We start from the raw sequence: 25,812 nt of genomic DNA on the forward strand, positions 1-25,812 counted from the left end.
TGACGTCTGAGTGCCCTTCTGTGACGGCTTACCCTGATCCATGGTGCGAGAATAAGGGGTTAACTTATTTGGTTCCATTATTGTCATTACTGAGCATATTCCTCAAACCAAGCTTATTGGAAAAATGTATGTATAGGGATGTTTCTGCAAAACGATGTTACATTGCTTCTCCATGTTTCCCGACACATTCATAGTGAAATCAGTGGCACTGAAAGAGCTTTCAGTTTTAGTCAAACTTAAAATCGAATGTACCCAAATGCAGTTGTACCAGGTGAGCTATTGAGCATGTTTACTATCAGAAAAGCCGTACGTATGGAGCTGGTTATGTAATGCAAACATCAAAATGTATTAGTTTACAAATTTTACAATGTGGTAAACGTGTTTTGTATGTTATAACATATATCATTGTGCACTGCTCAAAAAATAAGTTTTTTATGAATTTATAATCTGCCCTTGTAATCATGACTTCTGTTAAAAGGAATAAAACTGTAGTTTTAAAGGCATAGTTCACCCAGAACTGAAAATTCTGTAATTAATTGCTCACCTTCATGTAGGGGGTGTGCTATATGATGATTTTTGATCATAAAAACCCTGTCAAACAGCTCCTGATTACTGGAGTAACTTAGCTTTTGTGCTGATACTGTCAAAACACACCGTGTTTACATAAAGACTAAGTTGGTTATGTCTAAAATGAAAGTAAAAAGTTGAGAGAAAGTCTGATATGGGCCTGTATATTAGATGTGTGCAGGTCTTAAAGGGACAGTACAAAACATGCTGCCGACTGTCATTAAAGGGATAGTTCGCCCTACAATGTAATTTCTGTCGTTATTTACTCACTAAGATGTTGTGCCAAACTGTATTTATTTCTTTATTGTGCTGAACACAAAAGAAGATATTTTGAAAAACGTGGGTAACCAAACAGTTGCTGGTCCCCATTAAATTTGATAGTAGGAAAACTACTATGAAAGTCACTGTGGATCAGCAACTCTGTTTTTTCACGTTCTTCAAAATAACATTTATGTTCTGCAGAAGAAAGAAACTCATTCAGGTTTAAAACAACTTTTGAGTGAGTAAATGATGGTGTAAAAATAAAACACTTTGACAGAACTGACAGACAGATGACAGAATTTTTTATTTTTGGGTGAACTATTCCTTTATTAATAAAACAACAAAACACAAAGTGAAAAATTACTCGCTACTCTTGACTGAAGAACTTTAATACAGTTGCTTTGCTTTAATAATAATAATAATAATAAATCTATATAGTGTTTAATTTTACATTTGTTTATCAATTTCTTGAATGCTCCTGCTGAATATTGTACCTGTAATTAAAGCACTGTTTTATTTGTATATTATGTGTATTTGTATTGTGTATCTTTGATCTTGTTTTTTAATAGCAGATAAAATAGTGAAAGATTTTTATCTTCGCCTACCTTAGTCATTTTTTTTTTAAAATATTTTGTTAACTTGAAATTCTTTGTCTTTTTTTGTCTTCAGCTGGAAATATAGGCCTATTCCCTCAGAAACAACTTCCTTTAGGTGTCTGAGCACATGCCTGCATTTGTAGAGTATGTTTGCTGGTAATATTCACGTGCAATTGCATATTTCTACATGATTGATTCATATTCACGGTGTCGTCCTTGTATGTGATGGAGAAGAGGCTGAGAGTTGCTGAGGGGGAAGGATCGAGTTTGTTTGCTTTTTCTCAGGCCTGGCTGATGAGTGATGCGATATCAGTGTTAGAACAGTCATAAGATAGGGCTCTGATTAAACCCTGCTAATGAGCAGCTCAATAAAAATAAATCTTCCTGATGCAATAAACACCGCCTTGATTGCAAGCACCCGGGGGTGTGACAGCGTAATCCTTTTGTGCACAGCGTGTTAGATTCATCCAGTGCATGCTTGAGAATCAGCAGTAATCACAGGCACGTCTCGTCTGATAAAATAGCGCTTTACATATGTCCCTCTGTCTTTCTCACTCTCTCATTCCCTTTATAAGTGCTTTGAAGTACTTTTTTATATGCTTTTAAAAAGTTTGAGGTCAGAAATTGTTACAAAAAAATGTTCTGTCACAAATAAATGCTGTTTTTTGGACTTTCTATTAATCAAAGAATGCTTTTCAATATTTCACAATATTACTGTTTTTATTTATTTATTTATTTATTTTTGTTTAGAAAACCAGAAAGAGCTTTTTTTTATCTTTACAATTCTGATTTACTGTACTTTTGATCAAATAAATGCAGCCTATGTGGGCATAGACCACTTATTACAAAAATATAAAAATGTTACACACTTAATTTTGTTTTATGGTAGCACAGTTGCTGACTTTTTTTATGTAACTTATTTATTTTTTTTTTAAATCCAGAAGATTTTACAAATCAAAGATACTTCTCATTAGATTATTACTTTTTTGATAGATGCAAACAAGATTTTTTTTACATCTGCATCATGTTACATTTTATAACAGTTGCAAAATCGCTGATACACATACATGTTTCTACATATCCTATTAAGGTTCTATTTTCAAATATTTATATATTTAAAAAAACGCTATCAGTCAGCTACAAATTCAAAAATCTCAACTGATCGACAGCCCTAGCCTGAAGCATCACAGTTTTGATTTGCTATCAGGCTCCTTTGAGCAGACAGTTCAGTTCAGTTAATGCCACACATTGTCCCATGAAATGTGAGGAGAGGAAGTGGGAGAGATATGCAGTTTAATGTGCACTCTAACACAACTCAATTTAATTATGTGTTAGAGGAAGGGAAATCTCTTGGATTTACTCCGCAAGCCCCACAGCAGTCTGGCCCTTTTTTATGAGGAAGATAAATTTCTCATCTATTTGGCTTGTGTGCCTTAGTTCCTCAGATGAGGCTCAAGGTTGGAGGAAGAAGCACCTTTCCTCCGTTAGTGATTGGGAACATATGGTGCGGGGCACAGCACAGGAAGGAAGTGTGGAAATTGCAGAGAATGAGAGTTTGGATTAATGCATCTGAACTGGGCATGGCCAGACAAATCCAGCACAACCGTGCTGCCCGGACCCCTTAACGGCCCCTCCGCTGGATGGAACGGAGGGGGAAGGGAGAGATAGGTAGAGGAACATTTAAAACCCTTCCTTTTTTCAAAGGCACTGCATTATGAGCTGTAGCACTCTTTATTGATAGGAATTTGAGGGGCGGAGTGAAGCGTACTCAGTGGGCATGCCGGGGAAATGAGGTAGCCCAGCAATGACAGATAAACTGGCTAACACACAACTAAAAAATTTAAATTATATATATATATATCTATATATATATCATATCTTGGGCTCACAGACACTTTTAATATCTAGGATTCTTTAGACAAAAAGGGATCAAGTGCTCTTTAGGTATCTGGCTGGTGATCGTTTTCTATAGCCTTTCTCTGTTTGGCAAGATCTCAGATATCGTGTGCTATCTGGGCTGAAGGGCATGCCAGAATAAGTGCGGGTTGTCGGCACTCGGTGTATGTGACTGGGAATATGCAAACTAATGTAGGCCACAAATGAGTCAGTCCAAATCGGTAATTGGCATTTTGGAGCAAATTAGTAACTGGGGTGTAATTTGCTTCGTACGAGTCCCTTTGCTGCTTTTATCCAGCATAGATCTTAATGTGTAAGTGTTAAAAGGACACCACAGTATTGTAAGACATCATCAGGTTTAGTCTTTTATAAAAGGAATAGTTTACCCTAAAATGTAATATTCTGCTTAGGCGTTTACTCATCCTCATGTTGTCCCACACTCATATTTCTTGCTTCAGCTGAGTAACCAATGAGATTATTTTCATTTTTGAGTGAGCTGTTGTTTTAAGTGTGATACTCTTGCTATTATGAAAAGTGTCTGAGTTATAGATGTTGCTTAATCTCCATTGCTACTACAAAGGAAATCCATTTTTACAGTAATGAATGTATGTTTGCAGTCAGAATGGTACTTGATTAAATAAAAACAGACTACTGAAAAATAATGGCAATAACACATGTTTTTCTATTGAGTAGTCCTCGCAAACTGAATTTAGAAAGCAACGGGGCCAGTAAAGTTTGTTTCATAAAGCAAATGAGCTGGTTCTTTGTAGTGAATCATAAATATACAGTGTGACAAGCATACTCCGATTCATGAGCAAATGACTCTTTTGAACTGGTCCTTTTTAGTCAATCTGAAAGACTCAAATGACTAGTTTGAGAGGTCTAAGAAATCCCTCACTAGAATAAACTCACTGAATCCTGTACAGAAGTTACTGACTTAACATTTGAACTGATCTGTGATTTATCTTTACTTTTATTGATGTAGAAATGAATCACATCACCTCATTTAATCCGATTTGGTGCTGAAGAAACATTTATTTTTATTATCAATGCTGAAAACAGTTGGGCTTAATGTATATAAATATAAACAGAAATAGACTGAATGTTTTTTTAGCATGTTCATATTATTAGTTTTTCACAGTGTATGTGGGATCTTACATATGAAATTTTAGGATGGGGATCCCTTGCACATATTTGGGGTCTGTAAAAGACTGAAAACTGTTCTATCATAATCAGCGGTCTAGTTAGCTTCTTCCAAACCTGTCTCATAGAAAACCCAGGTCATTCTCCCACACGTTGTAGGAATTACTCACAGTGGTAATCACATCATGGACATGCTAATAACTTACAGTTAATTTATTAAATATGGTAAAAGATTACAGTTAATGAAATGCTCAGTTGTTTCCAAGTCTAGTCTGTTTGTTAGGCACTGTATGATACAGTAATACTGATTATACTACAGGGCCGTTGAATGCTTGACTCTGATTGGCTGACCAGTGTTCTAAGGTGTGTGATTATTTTCAGGAAAACACACAGTGAATGTAGTTCCAGGCAGCTCTTGACCGCATTACATGTCTGCATCACTTCGCCAAATGATTTAAGTTATTTCAAAGGTCCTTACAGCTTGCAACAGCAAAATAACCAAAACCCACAACAACACGGGCGAAACAAGTAAATATAGTAAGCAATGGGATAAAAACGAGAGATTATTTCCATGTTTTGCCACAAAATGTTGTTTTATTGTTATGTAAAGCACATACTCTGTTTCTCCCGCTCGCTCTCCCTTGACACACACACATAGTTTGCACACACGGATACATATGCGCTTATGTTGTTAGCACTTTCAGTTTTATCAGTAAAATAGTTTAGCAGCTGAAAAGCTACATGACATTTCTCACAAGCGAGGTAACAACGGCACCGTTCATGAAGAATGTGAACTTTTTAAATAAAAGTTTCACTATTAGAGACGCTGCTGCCGAACACTTTTGAGAGATGCACAGGCTCACAGAGGAAATATCTCTCGCTCTCTCTCTCTCTCTAATAACTTTATTGATTGTTGCATTTTAGTCTGCTATCAACGGCTCAAGCCCCCATTACTAGGTATAAAATGATGTTTTGGAATTAGCAACAGAGGTGTTGGATGAGATGCAAAAGAAACTAATCCTACTCATAATAGCGTTTTAAGTACAAAAACCAGACGAATGCCTGAAATATATCATCTGATCAATGTCTTGGGGTGTGGCAACGTAGTATACACCACTTCGCGCCATGGCCGCATCGCTAATCTCAGCTTTAGACGTCACACCCACGGACCACTGACTGAACGTCTGATGCATATGGGACACAAAAGTGGAAACACTTCAGGAGTTTCGAAGTCGTCATCGGATTGGTTGAATTATACAGAATTTCCAGGAGACATGTGTGTCGCGTTCTTTAACGGTCCACCTGGAAACAAAGATACCACGGCGCCAAACCCCCTCACGAAAGAAGAAAGAATTGTGTTTACAACTGTGATGATGAGCACTTATCAGGAACAACTAAACGCTGGATTCTCAAAAGTATGTGAAATATTTAATGTTCACGGTATAGAATCTTTAAAATATTTCTGAGAGTTTTTACACACCAGTCTGTTATTGTGGCAATATTTCCACGCCCCAAAATGTGATGCTGAAAAAAAATGAACTGTGATTGGTTGTTTGACATGTCGGTCTAACCAGAGCCTTTGAGAAACAACTGCGTCAAACGGCCTCATGGTTAGGCCTTGGCCAATGAAAGCTGCCATGGATTCCAGACCTTCAGCCGTCCGTCTGAAGTTCTGGCTACACGAGACTACTGCATCACCACCTCGGGTGTGCATTATTTTTCTAATAATTCAACGGCCCATTGTCAATTATTCCTAACTTCAAGGTGGTGTAGTTTGCCTCACAGTGGTTTCTCTTTTTCCGATCAGTTTTATTTGTTTAATATTCCTAAATTTCAAATATAACCAAAATTCGATTTAAAGGCCTCTGTTGAATGAAATGTGTGTAGTCCCCATTCTCCCTTTTGTTTTATTCCTAAATATTAAAAATATATACATTTAAAGCAGAATAAAGTCGATTCTGTGCTGTCTTTTGTGTTACTTGCTGTAACCAGGTGCCAGATCTCTCATCTAATTGTTGTCTAGCGGAATTTCAACAATACAAATTGAATGATGGATATTTATCCCTTCCATTCACAGCCAAATCTAGACCCATGTAATTTTGCATATCACGGTTTTAGAGTTTTGGAGCTTTGAGGTTTTATAGTAGTTTTTTTTCTTCCTAATCTTTTTCAAGCCTCCTCCTTTAGCTGTGGCACCCATCGGTCAGGTCTTATCATGTTATTTCAGATGAGTAAGTGTAGTTCTGTTGTATGGCATCAGTCTCTCTAATAAGAGCTGAGTGGTCATCTCTCTCTCTCCAGAGTCCTGGGATTTCATCGCCCCTCTTGATGAGGCCAGAGAGGGAAGCAGTACCTCTCCAGCAGTCTGCTTTCACATCATTTATCCGCTCTGCGCTTCTTCCCCATGGCTCTGTATTGATTGCAGCTTCGCCGTTGAACCCCCGATGCAGCGGCCGTCTGGCCTGTGCGGGGAATGTTTGGTTTCCGTGGCAATTTGGCAAGAAGCAAATTCTTCCGAATGACTCAGACCTTGGGCTTTGTGATGTCACGTCTGGGGCTCTTGTTTTCGCAGCAGTGGCAGGCAACGGTCAATTGAAGTAATGAATGCGATTCTTTTTTCTTGCCACCGCATTGCCAGAGCGCATAAGTGAGCCACTTGCTTCAGGAACAATTGGTACATTGCCCTTGTTTCTGCCCCCCTCACCATGCGTCTGTTCTGGAGGGGTGTGGACACCTGTTCGACAATTACACTCCAGAAGAGAGCCAGACTGTGCCAAGAGAAATATTTGCCTCTTAGTCAAGGTTGCGTTCATGTATGCTGAATTTGATTTGATGGGCAATCAGTTCAGTTCACTGTTAGATGTGTTCCATAGTTGGTCATGATGGGTTAATGACAATTTTTATTTTTTGTCTGCATCTGCTAGTTTCTGAAATGCATGAAAAATTCATTTGCAGTGACTTGAATTAGTTTTTTTCTGAAATGTGCATGCAAAATTTTTTAAATAGGCCTACATGTTTTTTTAATTAATTTCTATTTTTTGCGGAATAAAATCAAATGTGTGACAATTCTTGGGGAATGAGTATACGGTAATTTTTTTTTGTAGTTATAAATAATACAAATCGTATAGGAGTATGTTTTTTAGTTTTGTAATTAAATGTGAAATTTTCTAGCAATTTCTGAGATAATTTTTTTTCTGCATCAATATGTTTCAGTGTAGTTTGGCATAATGTTCTATTGTTTTTTTAATCATTAATACTTATTTGTTATAGAACCACTTTTATATATATATATATATATATATATATATATATATATATATATATATATATATTTGTGCTGTCAATTGATTACAAAAATTAATTAATCACACATTTTTTCTGAAATTAATTGTGATTAATTCCACCTAACATTAAGGTTTTTAAATATATTTTTATATTACAATAATTTCACATTCAATATTTAAATTAAAGTACAAACAGCATAAAGACAGTGTATTCTTAAATATTTGTTAATGGCATATTTTTTTATGACTGAAGGCCAGTATCAAATCAATGATACCAATACTGATTTCTGCCCCCCAATATTTAACCATTGACTATAGCCATTCAGAAGTACAGTATAATTGAGAGCTATCAATTTTAACATTTATTAGACTTTTATTTATTTATTTATTAGAAAATTACTTCTAATTTAAGTGAACTTAAAACAATCTTCACATAAAGCCATTATAATAAATGTCATATTTACCTGTGCCTTTCAGCAGAAATATACAGAAATTTAAACTGAAGTTATCAAACATTACATTATAAATTAAATATAGCCATTTTTTTGTCCTTTGATTAATAATCACACAAGCTGATTATTAGGTTGTTTTGGCTGCTATTTCTTTAAGAGCCGCTTTGGCCAACATGACACGGATCTGACAAGCATCATATTTTCTCTTTTAACTCTCTTCAACTCTTTTTACCTTTCTGACCCAGTTCAGGTCTTAAAGTCTCTATTAATGATCTGACAAGTTAAATCATGTTAGATGAGTGATACAGTGCCATTTCAGAGACATGTTCATAAATTTGACTCAAATAAAATATATTACATGCATGAACAGTTTTAAGGCTTTAATCACCTTTTTGGTAACTTTATGCCTTAACTGACTACGAAGCTGCATGCACGTAGTTTATTTTGTGCTTTGATATGAAAGGATACAGTCTTTATGCTTGCAATTTAAGAGCACGCACTGCAAGCACAGTACCGTTTCCTCGCTCGTTTGACTCGCGCCTGGCTCGTTCTGCGACTGAATAAAGCAACAGTTGTGAGTGGTGTGCCCAACCCTAGCCCTGCCCCTGCGTTAATTGCATTCTATATTTTTAAATATATATATATATATATATAATGATTCTATACACGTATGTTGTGTGTGTATAGGAGAGGATGTATTTTCCTATAGATGTCTGTTCATGCTCATTGCAAATGCTTAAGATAATAACGCAAAACTTATTTTTGGCATTAAGTCTCCATTTGGTTTTAAAATCCCTGCATGTGTCTGTATTACTTTAGCCTACTGGAAATACCAGCACTCCTCTTCCCAACTGTATAACCACTATGCCTTTTTGCCCCAATGCAAAACCACTCAGTCGGCTAGACTTTTTGTTATTAATGCTGCCATGCATTACTGAAGGTTTTCGTCATGCTTTTTTTCCTCATTAAAGCTGACACACAGGACAAAGACACCCTTAAAATCCCCAGTAATTCCATGAAAGCAAATTAGAGAAAAAGTCTTGATTAGTCTGGAAATGCAGAAGTAAAACAATGTTAAAGAAAAATCTCTCACAGTTGCCAGACGCTAAAACAGTAAAGACAAAGATTTGCTCACAAGGCAGAGCCTGTGCCAAGTTAAATCCATATTTAAATCCTTCTCTGGACGGGAGCTGCATGTAAATGAATGCTTTTTGCCATCGTGCTCGAACGCAGAATCCACAGCAGTTAGGTCGGGAAGCCTATGCATGCATTATTTGCATTTATTTTGGAGCTAATTTTCATAATTAGGCATAAAAAATTATGCCTCAGAAATAATTATAAAGATGAGCTATATGATATATGTATAGCTGACGATGCTGGGGGAAAGCGAGCTAAGGGTCTATCAAAGGCGTACTTGGAGTTTGATTATACTTGTGCAATTAGAGCATACCCTCCTGAAAAATCCAGATGAAACTGGATCTGATGGTGGATTCCAGAAGATTCTACCAGGAAAAAAGTTCAGTTTTAAGGAAAAATATTCCATGCAATTAGTTTATATCAATAAAACCAAACTTAAACAAGTTAATAAAAAAAAAATGTTTTGTTGAAGCAGTTTACTAAGGTACACTCTGTAACTTTTGGCTCTACAGCAGTTAATAAACAGAGTTGGATGGATCTAGTGGAAGAAGCTTAGTCACACAGGTACTAGGCCACTCCACAGCTGTTGTTGTCTTGTCAGTCAGAATACACTTAATGCAGTCCCATCCAAAACATGCTGGGAACTAGATCTGCTGCCCAGTTTGCCCAGTTTATGTCAACAAAAGTGATTTCATGTAGACCCCCACCCAAATTTTTTTTAAATTTCTACAAATGATGTAATGTTTTTAATATTACTACATCATTAAATTAATTTTTTGTGCTTCAGCTCATTTTAAAACAGGCAACCACTGTGTGTGTGTGTGTGTGTGTGTGTACTTGTTTTTCTATTCTGGTGGGGACTTAAACCTGAATACACACAGACTCATGGGGACTCGTGTCACGGTGGGGACCTAAATTGAGGGTAAACAAGGTAATAAATTACACCGAATGAAGTTTCTTGAAAATCTAAAAATGCAGAAAGTTTCCTGTGAGGGTTAGGGTTAGGTGTAGGGTTGGTGTAGGACGATAGAAAATACGGTCTGTACAGTATAAAAACCATTACACCTATGGTCCGCACAAGTGTGTGTGTGTGTGTGTGTGCTTAAATTCATATCACAATATTTTACACTGTCCAGGCTATATGAGAAAAAAAAAATTATACAGGCAAATTATTTTCACCTTATGTAAGTAGAAAAAGTGAGGAATTGGACATAGACCTGAAAAGTCTTTTTTTATTGTGCTATTGTTTTTCTCAAAAAGTGCAAATGTGCAACATGAGGTAGGTCTGTATGAATTCAGTTAAATTAAATATTGTGTGTTTCAGTAGGCCAGTTGTTCCTAAACTTTTTTCTGCTGGGCCCACCTTCTTTTTTTCTGTTTAAATACAGTAACCACTGTAATATTGTAAAATATTGTCAATTTAAGTTATCTATTTGAATGTTTTAACATATAGGCTACTCTAATCCTGTGATCAAAGCTGAATCTTCAGCATCATTACTCCGGTCTTTAGTGTCCCATGATCCTTCAGAAATCATTCTAATATGCTGATTTGCTGCTCAGTAACCTTTTCTGATTTTCAATGTTGTTAACATTTGTGCTGCTTAATATTTTTGAGAAAGCTATTTTTTCACGATTCTCTTAGTTATGAATATTTGAAATTGTTCTTTGTCAGAATGCTGGAGTTCATCAGAAATATAACGGGGCATCAGTTTACTGTCATGGATTTTTTTTGTGTCTCTTGGTTTCACATGCACAGAAGAGAACATCACCGGGTTCTGTTTGCTTTTGTCAAATGATGCCACTCGCGTCTGGTGTGGACACTTAGAGCAGAACCATGCATTGTTCATTTATACTTCTACATAGCTCCCTACCTGCAGAGGTTTCTTTTGCAAAATAATCTGCTGACTGTACACTATCCCTCAGTTTGGGAATCTCTGGAGTAGGCAATTTGTGCTCTATTAATTTGGTCTGTTACGATGCTCTATGTGTTTGATTACTAATGCCGGTGTAGTACGGCATTGCACAGAGGACAGAAACGTTCAGCCTTGACTCTTTATCGTCATTTGTGTTCAAATTTGCAAAGCATACCAAATTGAACAAAACTATATAAATGCAAAATGTGAATTCATGAATATACAATGGTATCGATTCACAGTATAGCAAAATCCATATCATGGAACAACATAATTCCGGTAGTCCCTTTCATATAGGTGTCTTGACATTTTACCCTACCCATCTAATTTTCCTAACAGGGGTGCGCAGGCACACATCAATATTGCGTCCTTTTTCTCATGCAGAACAACAATATTCAATGTATCTGCATTACTGTAAGGGTAGGTTTAGGGTTGGTGTAGGTGTACACTTTAATAAAACACAATCTAATAGGTAGAAAAAAATATTTATTGTTGGGTTTCCTGTAGCTGAATCCCTTCTGGCTACAACCGTGAATATAACACAAAATTACTGTATTTGCATTACTGTAAGGGTAGGTTTAGGGTTGTGGTAGGTGTAGATGTAGATGTAAATAAACCATAATTTTTACAGGTAAATTGTATTTTACAATTTAAAATTGTTCGTTGTTGAATTGTACTACCCACTGTTTCAATGGGAGGTAGCAAAATCTGACAGGGCAGGACAAATCGACAGAACACCAGTATAGCGCTCACCCCTAGTGTGTGTGTGTGTGTGTGTGTGTTTGATTTGGCTGTTTTGACCTGCTAGACAATTTTGGTCAAGCTAGAAAAAGTTGTTATTCAAACTTATCCAAAAAATTATTATTCTGTCATACATTCCTCCTGTCTTTCCAAATATGTATTCTTTTTTTTTGCTTTTGTGAAAAACAATTTGACTGTAATTTTTCCATTCATTCAAGTAAATTACCGTATTTTTCAGACTATTAAGTCGCACCTAAGTATTAGTCGCATCAGTCCAAAAATACGCCATGACGAGGAAAAAAACATATATAAGTCGCATTTATTTAGAACCAAGCACCAAGAGAAAACATTACCGTAGGAGCATAGAGCACCCTCTCGCGTCTGTAGACGGTAATGTTTTCTCTTGGTTCATGTCATTCTGATAAATAAGTCGCAGGACCAGCCAAACTATGAAAAAAAGTGCGACTTATAGTCCGGAAAATACGGTAGTATTATTGTTCTTTTTAATCCCATTGCTTTTCATCGTATGAACAAAGTGTTTTTATTTTTTGCAATAAATAAATGTTGATAGAAGTTAGGGCTGCACAATTAATCGAATTTCTAATCGCGATTACAATTATGGATGCCACAATTACGTAATTGTTCAAAAGCGGCAATTAAAGAGTAACTAAACCCTAAACCAACTTTTTTTAGTTAATGATCTATAAGAATGGGGCTTTATTAGTGCTGTTCCTTGATTCGAGTAACTTTTTTGACATTTGAGTATAAAGTGTTTTAATTCTACAATATATGGTGTAAAAACGTGTGCTGCCCTCTTCAGGTTGAACGGTGGCTACTGCAGTTGATTTTTCCTATTGGATGTTGCGGTGGCAAGTGATGTAAGCGGTGGCAGGTGACGTAAGCGGTTTCCAGCTCACCACGCCCCTTGGTACGAGCTACCATGCCCTTGGCAGTATAAAACCATCAAAATCACTGTAGTGAGTCAGGAGCTGGAATTGCGAGTATTGGTAACGACCAGGATAGACTATTATAGCATCTATTTAGCATAGCAATTATATAGTTATTTAGATCTTCAAGTTAGCGTAGATTTATCTGTATTTAGTACAGTGGTCAGGATGGTACGTAGGTGTGTTGCTGGTTGTGACAGCACTGCTGGACTGCATAGTTTACCAGCAGACTTCAAAATTAAGTGCCAGTAGTTGCATGCATTTGGCCTGGAAGACCGTGAGTTCCCGCCTAGAGCTCGAGTGTGCAAACTGCATTTTACACGGGATTGCTTCTCCAACGCAATGGAGGTGGAAATGGGCTTCTCCACACAGCTCGCGCTGAAAAGCGACGCGGTGCGGGAGGTAAGACCGCAGTTTGAGCCAGCTCGAATTGATATGAACAGACACCTCGACACCCTCCACTTCAGGTAAAAGTGGGGGAGAAAAGTCCTCTACTTCAAATGATCGCTCTGATGCAAAGCTACTTGCGTCATTACAGTCACTCTCCATTTTAGCGTCTCTGACAGCAGCTGTCAATCAGTCCGTCACTGCGGGTCTCAGGTTCACGCCGCACTCGCTTAGGCCCGCCCTAGGTTCATCCCCTCTGTCTCCGCTGTGATCTGCCCACTTTTCAGCATTTTTCAAATATTGTCAGTGGGTGGAGTCAGGCTCTGACCAGGGGTTTAGTTACACTTTAATCACTCAAAGTCCACTCACTTTATTCTGCGTGCTTAAGATGCGTGTTTTTTTCTACATGTTATCTTAAGGGTTTTTTCATTTCATTTTTTAAGTTTTAGTATAAAATTATAATACCATTCATGTTTGAACTTATTTTTATAATTTAAAGAAGAAACCAATCCGATGTATTGTTTTTCAGTTAGAGTGTTTTCAGCTTGTTTATTTTCGTATAAAAATACGGCATGCAATTGCATCAAACAATAGTATAAACATCATTTAATATAAATTGTGATAATCGCAATTAATAATCGCAATTACAATTTCTAGGTAATAATCAACAATTATGTTTTTTGTCATAATTGTGCAGCCCTAATAGAAGTTTCATCTTGGGTAAACTATCCCTAAACCTGTAAAGCTGTATCCTCCTCCCGGTGTCCTTAAAGCCTGTTAGACGGTAGACCCCTTGCACCATCAACAGTTCAGCTACCATAAGATAACTTCTCAAACCTAAATTGATATAACTTGTTTTTTTCTCTTTCTCTAGGACAGAAGGGTTCAGTTTGATTAATCAGTAAGTCATTTCTGTCACTAACGTCATGCTCAATAGATAGCAGACACATTTCTACATGGTTGTTTAAAATTGGCCATCAGGAATCGTCCTGTATGTTCAGCGAGAGGACCAGGGATTGTGAATCAGTGTCTTGGCTGTGTGTACTGCTGTGAATTGGCTGCCGACTCTGCAGCAGTAATGTTTCATACTTGTGTGTTTTATAAACCTCTCACATATGGATTGTAGGATAGACTACTGGTATAAAAGTGATGAATTGTCGTTAAGAGAAGCTGTAGAAGCAGGTGAAGCTCTGCACTGCTAGACTGGCTAAAGTAAAAGAGCTGTTGTAAATTAGCTGTTCTGGAAATGGCAAGTTTTTTCAATCACTGACCTTGACGTAGAACATTTCATGACATCGGTCCTTGGTGATTTGGCAGATGGTTAAATTGAGCAGCTGACTCATAACAAACTAAACCACAGAAAGGAGGAGGCTGTTTCTCTCTCTCTCTCTCTCTCTCTCTCTCTCTCTCTCTCTCTCTCACTCTCTCTCTCACTCACTCACTCACTCACTCACACAAACACACACACACACACACACACACACACACTTTATGTTTTTCTGTATGAAACCTTTCAGAGTTAGCTTGTCATACCCAGTGCTAATGATGAGGCTATCTGTTTGCTTGGAATTAATATTAGATGTGCTGATTCGATCATTTTTGCATGAATAAAACTAATGGATAGTGTTGTAATTATATACAAAATTCCTCAATGGTCCTCAGAGAGGAACTTCCCTATGAGGTAATTTCCTATGTTGCAAATACTAAACACATGTCTCCCCTTTTACACATTCCAGCTCCGACACTGAATGAGTTACACCACCCAGCCCCTTATATAACCTTATAATCTAATGGTTGCTTTTTACCCATTTATTTATTCTTTTTTTTAACACTTGTATCAACACTTATTATCATTGACTAAATTTAGCCTATATAATGAGAGAGTACATCATTAATCCATGTTATGAACCAAACATAGATTTTTTTCTTCCTGAATCACTATAATATTCCTATAATACGTGTTGATATAAGTGTTGTGCTCTGCTCTGATTATGAGTCTCAACATGTGCACAAAAAATGTTAATATTGTGTCAGTAATATTTTCCTTCATATTATCAATTATTATCCAGAAACATGCTGTTTTGAAGTACAGTCCTAATGTTATGAGTTGTGTTCAGAGAAAAAACCCAGTCTGAGTTTAAAAGGCCCCCATTCTGACTGACCTGCTCTGCCACATACACAGTTTTGCTCTGCACTGTCTCTGGCATTGGATCCGACCACACACACACACACACACACACACACACACACACACACACACACACACACACACACACACACACACACACACACACAAACACACACACACACACACACACACACAGACTAATTATGTGTGTTAGACCTTGTGTTGGGGAAAAAGAGGAACATGCTCTTGCTGTCTTGCTTTTTTTAACTTGAAGCTATGTGCCTGTTTTTATCATGAGAGGGTAGATGTTTTATAAGATATATCGGATGGATGGACTCATAGAAAGAGAAAGAAAGAAGGATGGAAGGAAGGATGTATAGAAAGGAAGAAGAAAGAATGGAGGTTCTCTCTCTATCTCTCCCTCCCTCTCTCTCTCTCTCTCTCTCTCTATATATATATGTATATAAAGAAAGATGGTGGAATGATGGAAAAAGAAAAAGATGCATGAAAGAGATAAGGAATTATGGATATAAAAAGGGAAGGATGGAAGAAAGGGAAAAAGACACTCATATAGATGAGTGCAAAGAAAGAAGGAAGGATAGACTGAAAATATTTATAGGCGATGAGTAGGAAATAAGAAAGATGGCTGAAAGAAAGGGAAAGAAAATGAAGGATGGATGAGTAAAAAAAGAAAGATGGATAATAGATGGATAGAAAAAAGAAGGTAGGATGGATATGCAAAGATGGATGATGAGTGTACAGAAAGAAGCATAGATAGATAGATTGATAGATTGATAGATTGATGGGAAAATGATTGGTATTGTATGAACGATGGATGTGTAAAAAGAAAGATGAATGAATGGGAAGAAATAATAAAGGATGGGAAAAGAAAACAAGGGATGAGGGATGATGGCAAAAATGATGAATAGAAGGAAAGAAAAGAAAGATGAATATTTAAAAAATTATAGATAGTTGAAAAGAAAGATGGATGGTGGATGGAAAATTAGGAAAAAATGGATATAAAAAAGGATAAATGGGTTAAAAGGGGATGTATTAGATTGATAGATCAGACTTCTGTCTTTCTCTCTCTCTGTAAATAGATTGCTCTCTGTATGCAGATGTTCAGCTGATAGTGATTTGAGTTTATATCACGCTCAGCCATGCAGTACAAGGATCACTTACAGTTTTGCATATTGTCAACATTATTATAAAAATAACACCACATTTATATGATCTGCTTTTTTGAGACCCTCAGCTCAGTGTTTGTGTAAAGACCACCGTCATTTTCCCCTGATTGTTTACTCACATTTGATCCATGTTGCATGTTATAATGGGCTGGAATCAGATAAGAAAGACTGGTTGAAATGACAAACATGGATTCTCAATAGTGTGGAGAGATATTGATGTTTTCTTCTTCTGCAATTTCGAGGCTCATACATGAGTCTGAAGAACGGAATATTGTTACCTGCACAACAATATTGGCCCAAACAGCCTGAAGAAGCCAGCGATCATATATCTTTACCCAACAGCCTCAGGCGAAATGTAATTTTCAAAGCCAGATATTGTTTTTGTTCATCACGTACCAGATGTTGAATCAAGTCAATTGCGTCAACTTTACGTTTTTATTTATTTATTCGTTTTTGTGTTTTCTAGGGCTGTCTTTTGGAACCGAGAGGCTTTGTAAAATATGAGGTTTATCAAACTTTCAGCGCTCAGCTATTTTGACAAGCTTCGGTAATACATCACTGACAACTCGGAGCGGCCCGGCTGCACCGGCACGAGAGCGTCAGCATGGCAAAGGAAGCGATGCATTTTTGGAAGTGATTTATGCGAAGCAAAATAAATGACGCGCCGTGGCCAGCTTGTTAAGTGCCTTTGAATGGAAGTGTAGCGGATTAACAGTTCTGCTGCGCTCTTTCTTTACTTCTGCCAAGAGAGCTGTGCTGGACATGACCACTCGCCATGAGCTCAACATTTCCACTCCTCAAGTGTCCTGTAGTGTCAGCCATTGGCCCGGGAAACCGGTTTCAGAAGTCAGGCTGAGAATGATGACGGGAAACGCTGACCCCTCCTTGCTTTTCGTTTTAGAAAATACATTCATTTGAATTGTCAGTCGGTAAATGCACAAGTAAATAATATATGAGATCATTTTGTTCCACTGAAGTGCAGCAGAGTACCGGGGAACGCTGCGCTGGGACCATTTAGAGTTCCACCAGGTGCATTGTTCTCTAGTATTTTATGATCAACATGATTCATTAGATTCAAACTGTTGCAAACTGTATCATCTGTAGTGCATCATGTATAGTATACTGCAATCTCAGTTTACTGTGAGGGAAACAATAAGACTTAATTATGTGTTTATTATTAATTTAGGCAAAAAAGACATGTTATATAGCATTATCTATATAATATTATGGTGTTTAGTGATAGATTTGCATTAGCTTTTATTTTAAGTAGTTTTAATTTTAGTAGTTGTGTCAGCCCAACAGCCCAAACAAGATGATAAAACTCCTTTCTTTTTTTCCCTCTCAGTTTTGTGTTGTGTTGGGTGGGCACGTTTTGATGGAGTTGTGAATCTGTGTTTTGGACAGGTATGGATGAGAGGACAAGCCAAGCATCATGGGCCTCAGGTGGCCAGTCCAGCCCGTCCTATGAGTCCTCCAGGGTAAGACCGGTCTTGCCTCGCCTCACATCACTTGCCACAGACACACACACACACACACACACACTAATGTGATCACACCAGTATGGTGCATTTCCATTAGTCCAGTTCAGAGATATCTGTCCTCAGCAAAATGAAACATTAGCATCTGATTTGTTCACAGGCTCTATATTAACATGAAATTACTATTGATAGATACATATATGTCTATTAAAAATCATTTAGAAAGGCATCTGTACACTTGCTCAACATATGAAACTAATAACTTATAAGAAAAAACTACTGTTTAAAAAAATATAATTGATCGTGATGATGCTTCCTACAGGGAGTTCTGGGGATATCCTTTAAAGGCACAATATTTAAGAATTTTTTATTATTATTAAAATATCCAAAAACCACTAGAACAGTGTTATATATTTTGCTAACTTGTGTAGACTACTTACATTATCCCTTAATATTTCCTTTTGTTTAGGAGAAAACATGGCAACACCAAAGACGCTTTAATATGTTATGCGTTTTACTAGACAGGTGACGACCGCACAGAGTCGCATTATAACAGAATTTTCAAATGTATCTAGTATGATAAAACAGCGCTGCTTTACCCCACATATACACAACCAGAAGGAGCAGAAGTGGTCGACTATAGCATAATAAAAGCTCTGCTGCTTTTGAGCCATGTGTCACACTTGTCTTTTTATTAGCAGCTGCTTCAGCGGCCTCGTTTCACTTCGACGGCTTTCAACCTCACCCTGCTTCATACTACGATGTTAATAAATCTTTAATACTTTCTGCCTGAATCACTCAGTCATGCCGTCATCTAACTAGGCCTTTGTTTGTTTTGAATATGTGCCCTCTAGCAGCAAAAACTTACATATTGTGCCTTTAACCGTTTTTCATAGTATTTTTTATTTTTTTTACTTACAACAGTACATGTACTTCACCATATAATACTGTCATTCAGACATTTGGGATCATTAAGACTGTTTAATATTTTTAAAAGAAATCTTGTATGCTCAGTAATAAAAACACAGTAAAAACGGTAATATTTAGAACATATTTTATGAATATGATGACAAAGCTGAATTTTCAGCAGCCAATAATCCAGGCTTTCACATGATCATTCAGAAACCATTGTAATATGACTCCATCGCGATATGATTGGATGTGATTGGTTCATGTGATAAATCCCGCCTCTTGTTTTTGTGCAAGCTCCAGGCCTGAATGAAGAAAATGATGCCGTTATTGACTAAATATTAAGTAAACATCTCATCTCACTGCTATGTCACGTCAAAATAAAACTTGAAATGTGCTGAAAACGTGATGACTGTCTCAGTTAGTGAGCATTCAGCATTATGAAATAAAAGATGTATCTTTGTGTCTGTGACAGTGTTTACAGGGCTTTATGAGGATGACTCGGAAATAAGTTGACTATTAAAAAGAACAGCTGAACATCAGTTTACTATTAAAAAACGTAGTGTCTTTTACACTAAGTGCAAATAGCTATTTACAGTAACTCTGCCTATCAATGTAAGGTTACTACAAAAGACGATAGTTAATTAAAAAGTTCAGTGGCGTAGACATTAAAGTCATTTTTGATGTGATCAACCCGGGTTCGATTCCGCCCTTTATCGAAAAATATTTTTCCTCCATTTTCAAATCTCATATCAGATCGGGTAGGTGTAGGGAGGGCTTATATTGTCCCAATGCAATGGCATCCATTTAATAATTCAAATTAAAATTACAATTTACAATCAATATGTTATTATTGCATACTGTTTTATAATGTTCTACAATACTAAGGTGCAAATATTTACTACTATGTGAAATAAGTAGTATAAATAGCTGAAAATCCTGCTATTTTAACATAGTATAAATAGAATCTATAGTTATTAGCACTAAGAGTAAATAGCATATCACAAAAAAATACTGCTATTTTCACTTAGTGTAAATAGCATCTAACTAAGATTAATAAATGCTGTAGAAGTGTTGTTCATTCTGTTAGCCTAACTAATGAAGTCTTTCCAAAATCTTGTTCAAATTGTTATATATAAATCGATGTCCCTGTTACATGAATGTTATGTGTTAAATGCTGTTAATTACCGTGAATGAGAATTTGGACTCTTTGGCAATTATTAAGTAAAAAAATAAATAAAAAAATTATATATATATTAGTTACAAATCAAAACAGGGATGATAATAGATGAGCACCAGCCAACCACCTGCGTTTGCGCATTAGTTCCGCCCACTAACGGAAAACCTGCCAGTTCTTAAAAGCTGAGAAAATCCAAAAGAACTATTTTATTTTGAGAGGAAATACAACAAAGAATATTGTTTACATGTAGTTTACAGTATGTTAAATACAGGTGCGCTTTGCATCCATTGAGATGAACTGAAAGATATCACAGATCGCCTGACAGACAGAGAGACTCTGAAGCACTCTGTTCGGTGAGTGAAAATATATCTGTGCTAAACTTATACTTAGCCTCCAACTCACACACTGGCGTGTAAATCGGTTAAAAAGTTATTAGCTATAAAACCATGTCTTTACTGTTACTGCTTTCGATCTATTTTCTGCATCCTTGATGAATAAAAGTATTTCTCTAACCGACCCTAACTTTCAAACACTATTGTATTTTCAGCATCATTTATAAGGTTGTTCATACTTATAAGAACCATAATTGATCATTTCTTATTCATTCATAATTTTTTACCATAACATTACATGTATTGTCATATTAAATGAAATGTACTTATATTTCATTACTTAAACATATATTGTATCATAATGTAGTTAACTGATTTGCAGAATTCTGATTAGAAGAATTTTAACATTCTTTTTATAATAAAACGTAAACATTTTATAGCAAAGAAAGCACTGATGACTTTATTTAGTAAACAACAGTTTTTAAATCTGAAAGTTAATTGAGGAGTGCCCATATTGAAAACAGTCCACTCACAACAAAGTTTTTGTTTTTGTTTTTCCCCAAATTTCCTTGGTAACATTCTGAAAAAAAGCTATTAACTTTTGAGAAGCATTATGAGCAGCTGTTCCACTCAAAGAACACGGCAAAGAAAATATCTTTGCTTTTCCTGCACTGCAAAAAAGGAAATGTTTTTGTTTATTCAGTTTATAAGAAGAGACAGATGAAAGTGCACATACAGCCTACTTGACGATATGATTATATTAGCAGTATTCATGAGAGAGAACAAATGGTTGAAGTTTTTCCCGGCTGTGTGTTTGTGACTGAACGCAGTTGGTGCAGGAAGCATTGATAGATTTCAGACATACCATAGGCTCAGATTGATTTTCATGCATGCAAATCATATCCACCTCATCAAAAAAAAAAAAAAATGAATGGTTGTGATTTTTATTTTGCGCTCAACCCTACTGCAGATTGTGAAGATCTCTCGCTTCCTATTTGTTTGTTTGTCTTTTCCACGGTGGTGTGTTCAGGGTGCCCTGTATGAATTTCATTTCATGTCAATCTCCTGTCACTTCCTATCAGAAATCAGTCAAATGTCGGAGGCTCTCACACCACATTGTCTTGTTTATTTCCGATGCCCTTCCTCTCCGCACTTCTACAGGCGATGGCTTTGCCGGCGGCCTGATTTGGATTATAAGATGGAGACGCATGAGATATCTTTGCTCTAGGTGCATGGAAATTAGTGGTTGTGACATTGCTGGGGATGGGGTCAGGAGACAGCTGTTTGCACCTCTATACAGTGTGTGTACACACACACACACACACACACACACACACACACACACACACACACACTCACATACACACATGCATCTGATAAACACAATCCAGCTGTTTAAGTGTGTGTGTGTACTTGGGTTTCCAAAGAGTAATTAGTTAGTTAGTTAGAAATTAGAGAAGTGTTTGTCATTTCCTAAGCATTCAACTTGCAATATAATCATCATAATTTCCAAGCCAGTGCAATGCAAAGATTGCCTGCTATTTCATCTGGTACGTGTTTTATAAAGCCTGTTGAAATAAATTACGTGCAATATTAATTACATACACCACTGTTCAAAAGTTAGAAGTCAGTAAGGTTATATCAAAATATATATGTCACAGTTTCCCCCAAAATGCATTATGGTAATAGTAAGAAATGTTCCTTTTTCACCAAATTAGCATAATATAATAATTTCTGAAGGATAATGACACTGACACTGAAGACACTGAAGACTGGATTAATGGCTGCTAAAAGTTCAGTTTTGTCATCACAGGAATAAATTACATAAAAAAATAATTATAGAAAAGAGTAATTTTAATAATATTTCAATATTACTATTTTTTGATCAAATAAATTCAACATTTGGTAAGCATGAGACTTCTTCCAAAAACATTTAAAAAAATCTTAATGACCCCAAAACTTTGAATAATAGCATAATTAAGTGAGGCAGTGTGTTAAAATGATGAATATTCCTGTATGTAGTGGCCATTCTAAACTGTCCATGATCATACTCAGATTACATCAGATTCGGTGTCAGCAGGACCGGACCACCAACCATTGTTTTGTCCAGAAATTTTTTAAAAGATCAAAATGCATAATGAATCTGTACTAGGCAGTGCAACTGGAATTTTTTGTTTAGTTACAGGTTTTCAGCAAAGGTCAGATTAAATGAGGAAAAGCATTGTGAAAAAATAATATACCGTAATCAGACTTCCTTATTCAGACAGAATTTTATTTCTCAGAAGACCAGAAGAGTTAGAAGAAAACCAGCAGGTTATTTGCTCCATTTTTACAGAGCATCAGACATCTTCAGTTTAAACAGAATTAAAATCACAAAATCTCAGTTTGAAACAATTATATAGCTTTAAGACTTAAATACACTAGATGATTAGCCCCCCCCCCCCACCCCCAATTTTCAGTCTGGACATGTTATACTTTCCAAAATCAGAGACAGAAAAATTGTGTAGTGTATGATGGGCTCTCTCTTTTTTTCTTTTTTTTTTGATTCCATCTAGTTTGGTGATTTCAGACATTTTAGATTTTGAGCTGATTTTAGAACACATTGTTTTCTTTCATCATGCATCTCCTTGCAACGAGGAACACATTTCTGCACAAGTTTTTTGTGTTTGCAATGACTTGAAAGTCTGGTAGTGTGTGACCCTCATTAAGTGCATTAAATCATTGATGGACAGTTTTTGTTCACTGGAAAACATGATTCATTGAATTTACTGGGTTTTTTTTCTAAGGTAAGTGGTTGCAATCAATTTATTTTAGCTACATTTAAATAAACAAATTTAGTTGACTTTCAACTTTTTAAAATGTATTTAAATGTAGTTTGCAACCACTTACCTTAAAAAATATAGTATCATTTTTTTTCAGTGTTCTATAACAATTTACAAGATGCCAAACATATGATGAGTAGTGTTTTAAACTCTAAACAGATTTTAAAAGTTGTGTAGTGTATTCCAGCCTTTACACGTACAAGTCACTATTCAAACTAACTTCCTGATATTAATTGGATCCCAGCAGTGTCCATTGCTCACGGCCAACAACAAAGTTAGAAAGCTATTGTCTGAGGTTTGATCTTATCGTGAGAATCTATTTCTCTCTTTTGTGGTTTGCCCTTAAAGAGCCACAAGAGCATTAGCAGAACTGCAGCCGGTTTCTGTGAAGTACCCGCTAGATTTAATCAGCGTCTTCATCCGTCACATTACTTTTTTCACAGTCTTGCTACACACAGATCTCCTATCAGATAACGAAATAGGGTCTACGGCTTTTCTGTATTTTTGTGTTACCTGCAAAGAGCAAGGCATCCGATCGACTAATGTTTCCCTTGTTCTCTCACATGGAAACTGTGAACCATTTTAAACAGGATCTTCTTCTCAAGAGCGACTCTCTCTCTCTCTCTCTCTCTCTCTCTCTCTCTCTCTCTCTCTCTCTCTCTCTGTACGCATGTGATTAGTGGACTGGAGCCCGGGCTAGCTGACCTTGGCCCACAGCCAGGCATCACATCCTGGGCAGCCGTGGCTTCAGGCCCCCCATCTGACAGCCCAGCCCGCATGCACCACCTCTGCCGCGCACCCCGCTGTCCCACTGTGCCTCGCTCCCGTCCATCATGCCACTATCTCCCATCCTTAACGTCTTAAAACGGGACCAGGGCATTCACCTGGGATGCGAAGGAGCATCTGAGAGATGTTTTCTTGAAAAGAGTGCTGGTTTGCATGCTTAAGCAGCAACGTGGCAGTTATTTAGACTAAACATTAGAGTAACAAGCAGCACATTCTGAGATCACAAGACAGCATGATTGATGATCTAATGGTCTCACCGATCTCCTCATCAACTCAGCTTCCCATCCACTGTACTTTTCTGCCACTGGGCAGACTCAAAAGGCCAGGAAGGAAAATATGGATGATAAAGAGGTTAAAGGGGTAGTTTACACACAAATTAAAATGCTGTCATTATTTACTCACCCTCGTGTTGTTTCAAACCCATAAGCATGTTTGAAATTCCATAAGAACCAGTGAGGATTGTATTCACATGCCAAGCAAGCACATAAAAGCAAAAATTAAATCTGTTCAGAACATAAGGTGAAGATGTAAACCCATTACTGCCACTGAATAAAACAATTAAGGTAAACTTTATCTCACAATTCTGAATTTTTTCTTGAATTGTGAGTTTATGTCTTGTAATTCTGACTTTATTGCATATTTTGTGATTTAAAAAGCCAGAATTGTAAGATATACACTCACAATTGTAAGAAAATGGTTAGGTTCTCTTACGAGAGCTCTCTCGTACTGCGTATTACGCTTCACGCCCTTCTTGCCACTTCCCGCCGAAACGGGTGTGGCCCAACCTATAAAAGGAGCTCGAAAAGGCTGACTCACCTGATTTTTCATCTCTCCAGCGAAGCTCACGCATCGCTGGATCACGGAGGAAGCAAGCGCCGTCTGAGAAGCATATCAGCGGGACGAGCCATTCTGAAGCTGCTGGCCTCGCCGCCTTCCACTGCCGTTCCTGCTGCGCTGTCCGGCGCCTATATCCTTTGTATCCTTTATATATCCTGTGTGTGTCCGCCCTGCGACGCACACTCACAAAAAGAGCTGCGTCTTTTTAAAGATGCCCTCATGCGGCTCGTGCAGAGCCCCGCTCAGCGAAGGAGATCGTCACGTCATCTGCGTCTCCTGTCTGGGTGAGGACCATGCAGCGCTCGCGCTCGCGCTCGCTGACGGCGGCTGCCCTCATTGCGAGCTACTGCCTATGGTGACTCTGAGGACTCGCCTGGCGTCCTTCTCGAAGCCTGCATCATCCGCTGCGCCGCAACGCCGTAAGAACCGCCTCCGCAAGCTGGATGAGATGGGACCTGAAGCGATCTGTCTCGCGGATCTGAGGAGTGCTTCGGATCTCTCCCTCTGCGCTACTAAGTCCGCTGCACAGGCCATGGGACGGGTTATTTGTGGGCATTTGTGGCTGACTATTCTGACATCAAGGAGTCTGAGCGCGCTGCGTTCCGCGACGCGCCGCTGACTCCTGCTGGCCTCTTCGGATCATCTGTCAACGAGTTTGTGGAGAGATTCGCCGAGGACCAGAAAGCTTCGCAGGCGTTCAAGCACTTCTTGCCGAAGCTCTCCTGTTCTGCAGCTAGCCGCTCTAGACCGGCCCCACAGAGCTCTCAGTCACGCCCACCGCCTCCAACTGCGTCATCGCGACAGCGTCAGCAACGCAGCTCGGGACCCC

At 37.5% G+C, this 25,812-nt stretch overlaps 1 protein-coding gene across 1 annotated transcript in view; it reads left to right on the forward strand.

Moving 5' to 3' along the window:
• tcf12 (transcription factor 12) overlaps positions 1–25,812 on the forward strand; it is a 112,922-nt gene that overhangs the window by 14,536 nt on the left and 72,574 nt on the right. Inside the window, exon 4 of the mRNA XM_059535121.1 lies at positions 18,044–18,117. Within this exon, the coding sequence (XP_059391104.1) occupies positions 18,044–18,117 (74 nt within the window). The remainder of the gene's footprint in view (positions 1–18,043; positions 18,118–25,812) is intronic.

This window comes from Carassius carassius, chromosome 3 (assembly GCF_963082965.1).
Source record: "Carassius carassius chromosome 3, fCarCar2.1, whole genome shotgun sequence".
In the NCBI taxonomy this organism is placed as follows: Eukaryota; Metazoa; Chordata; class Actinopteri; order Cypriniformes; family Cyprinidae; genus Carassius; species Carassius carassius.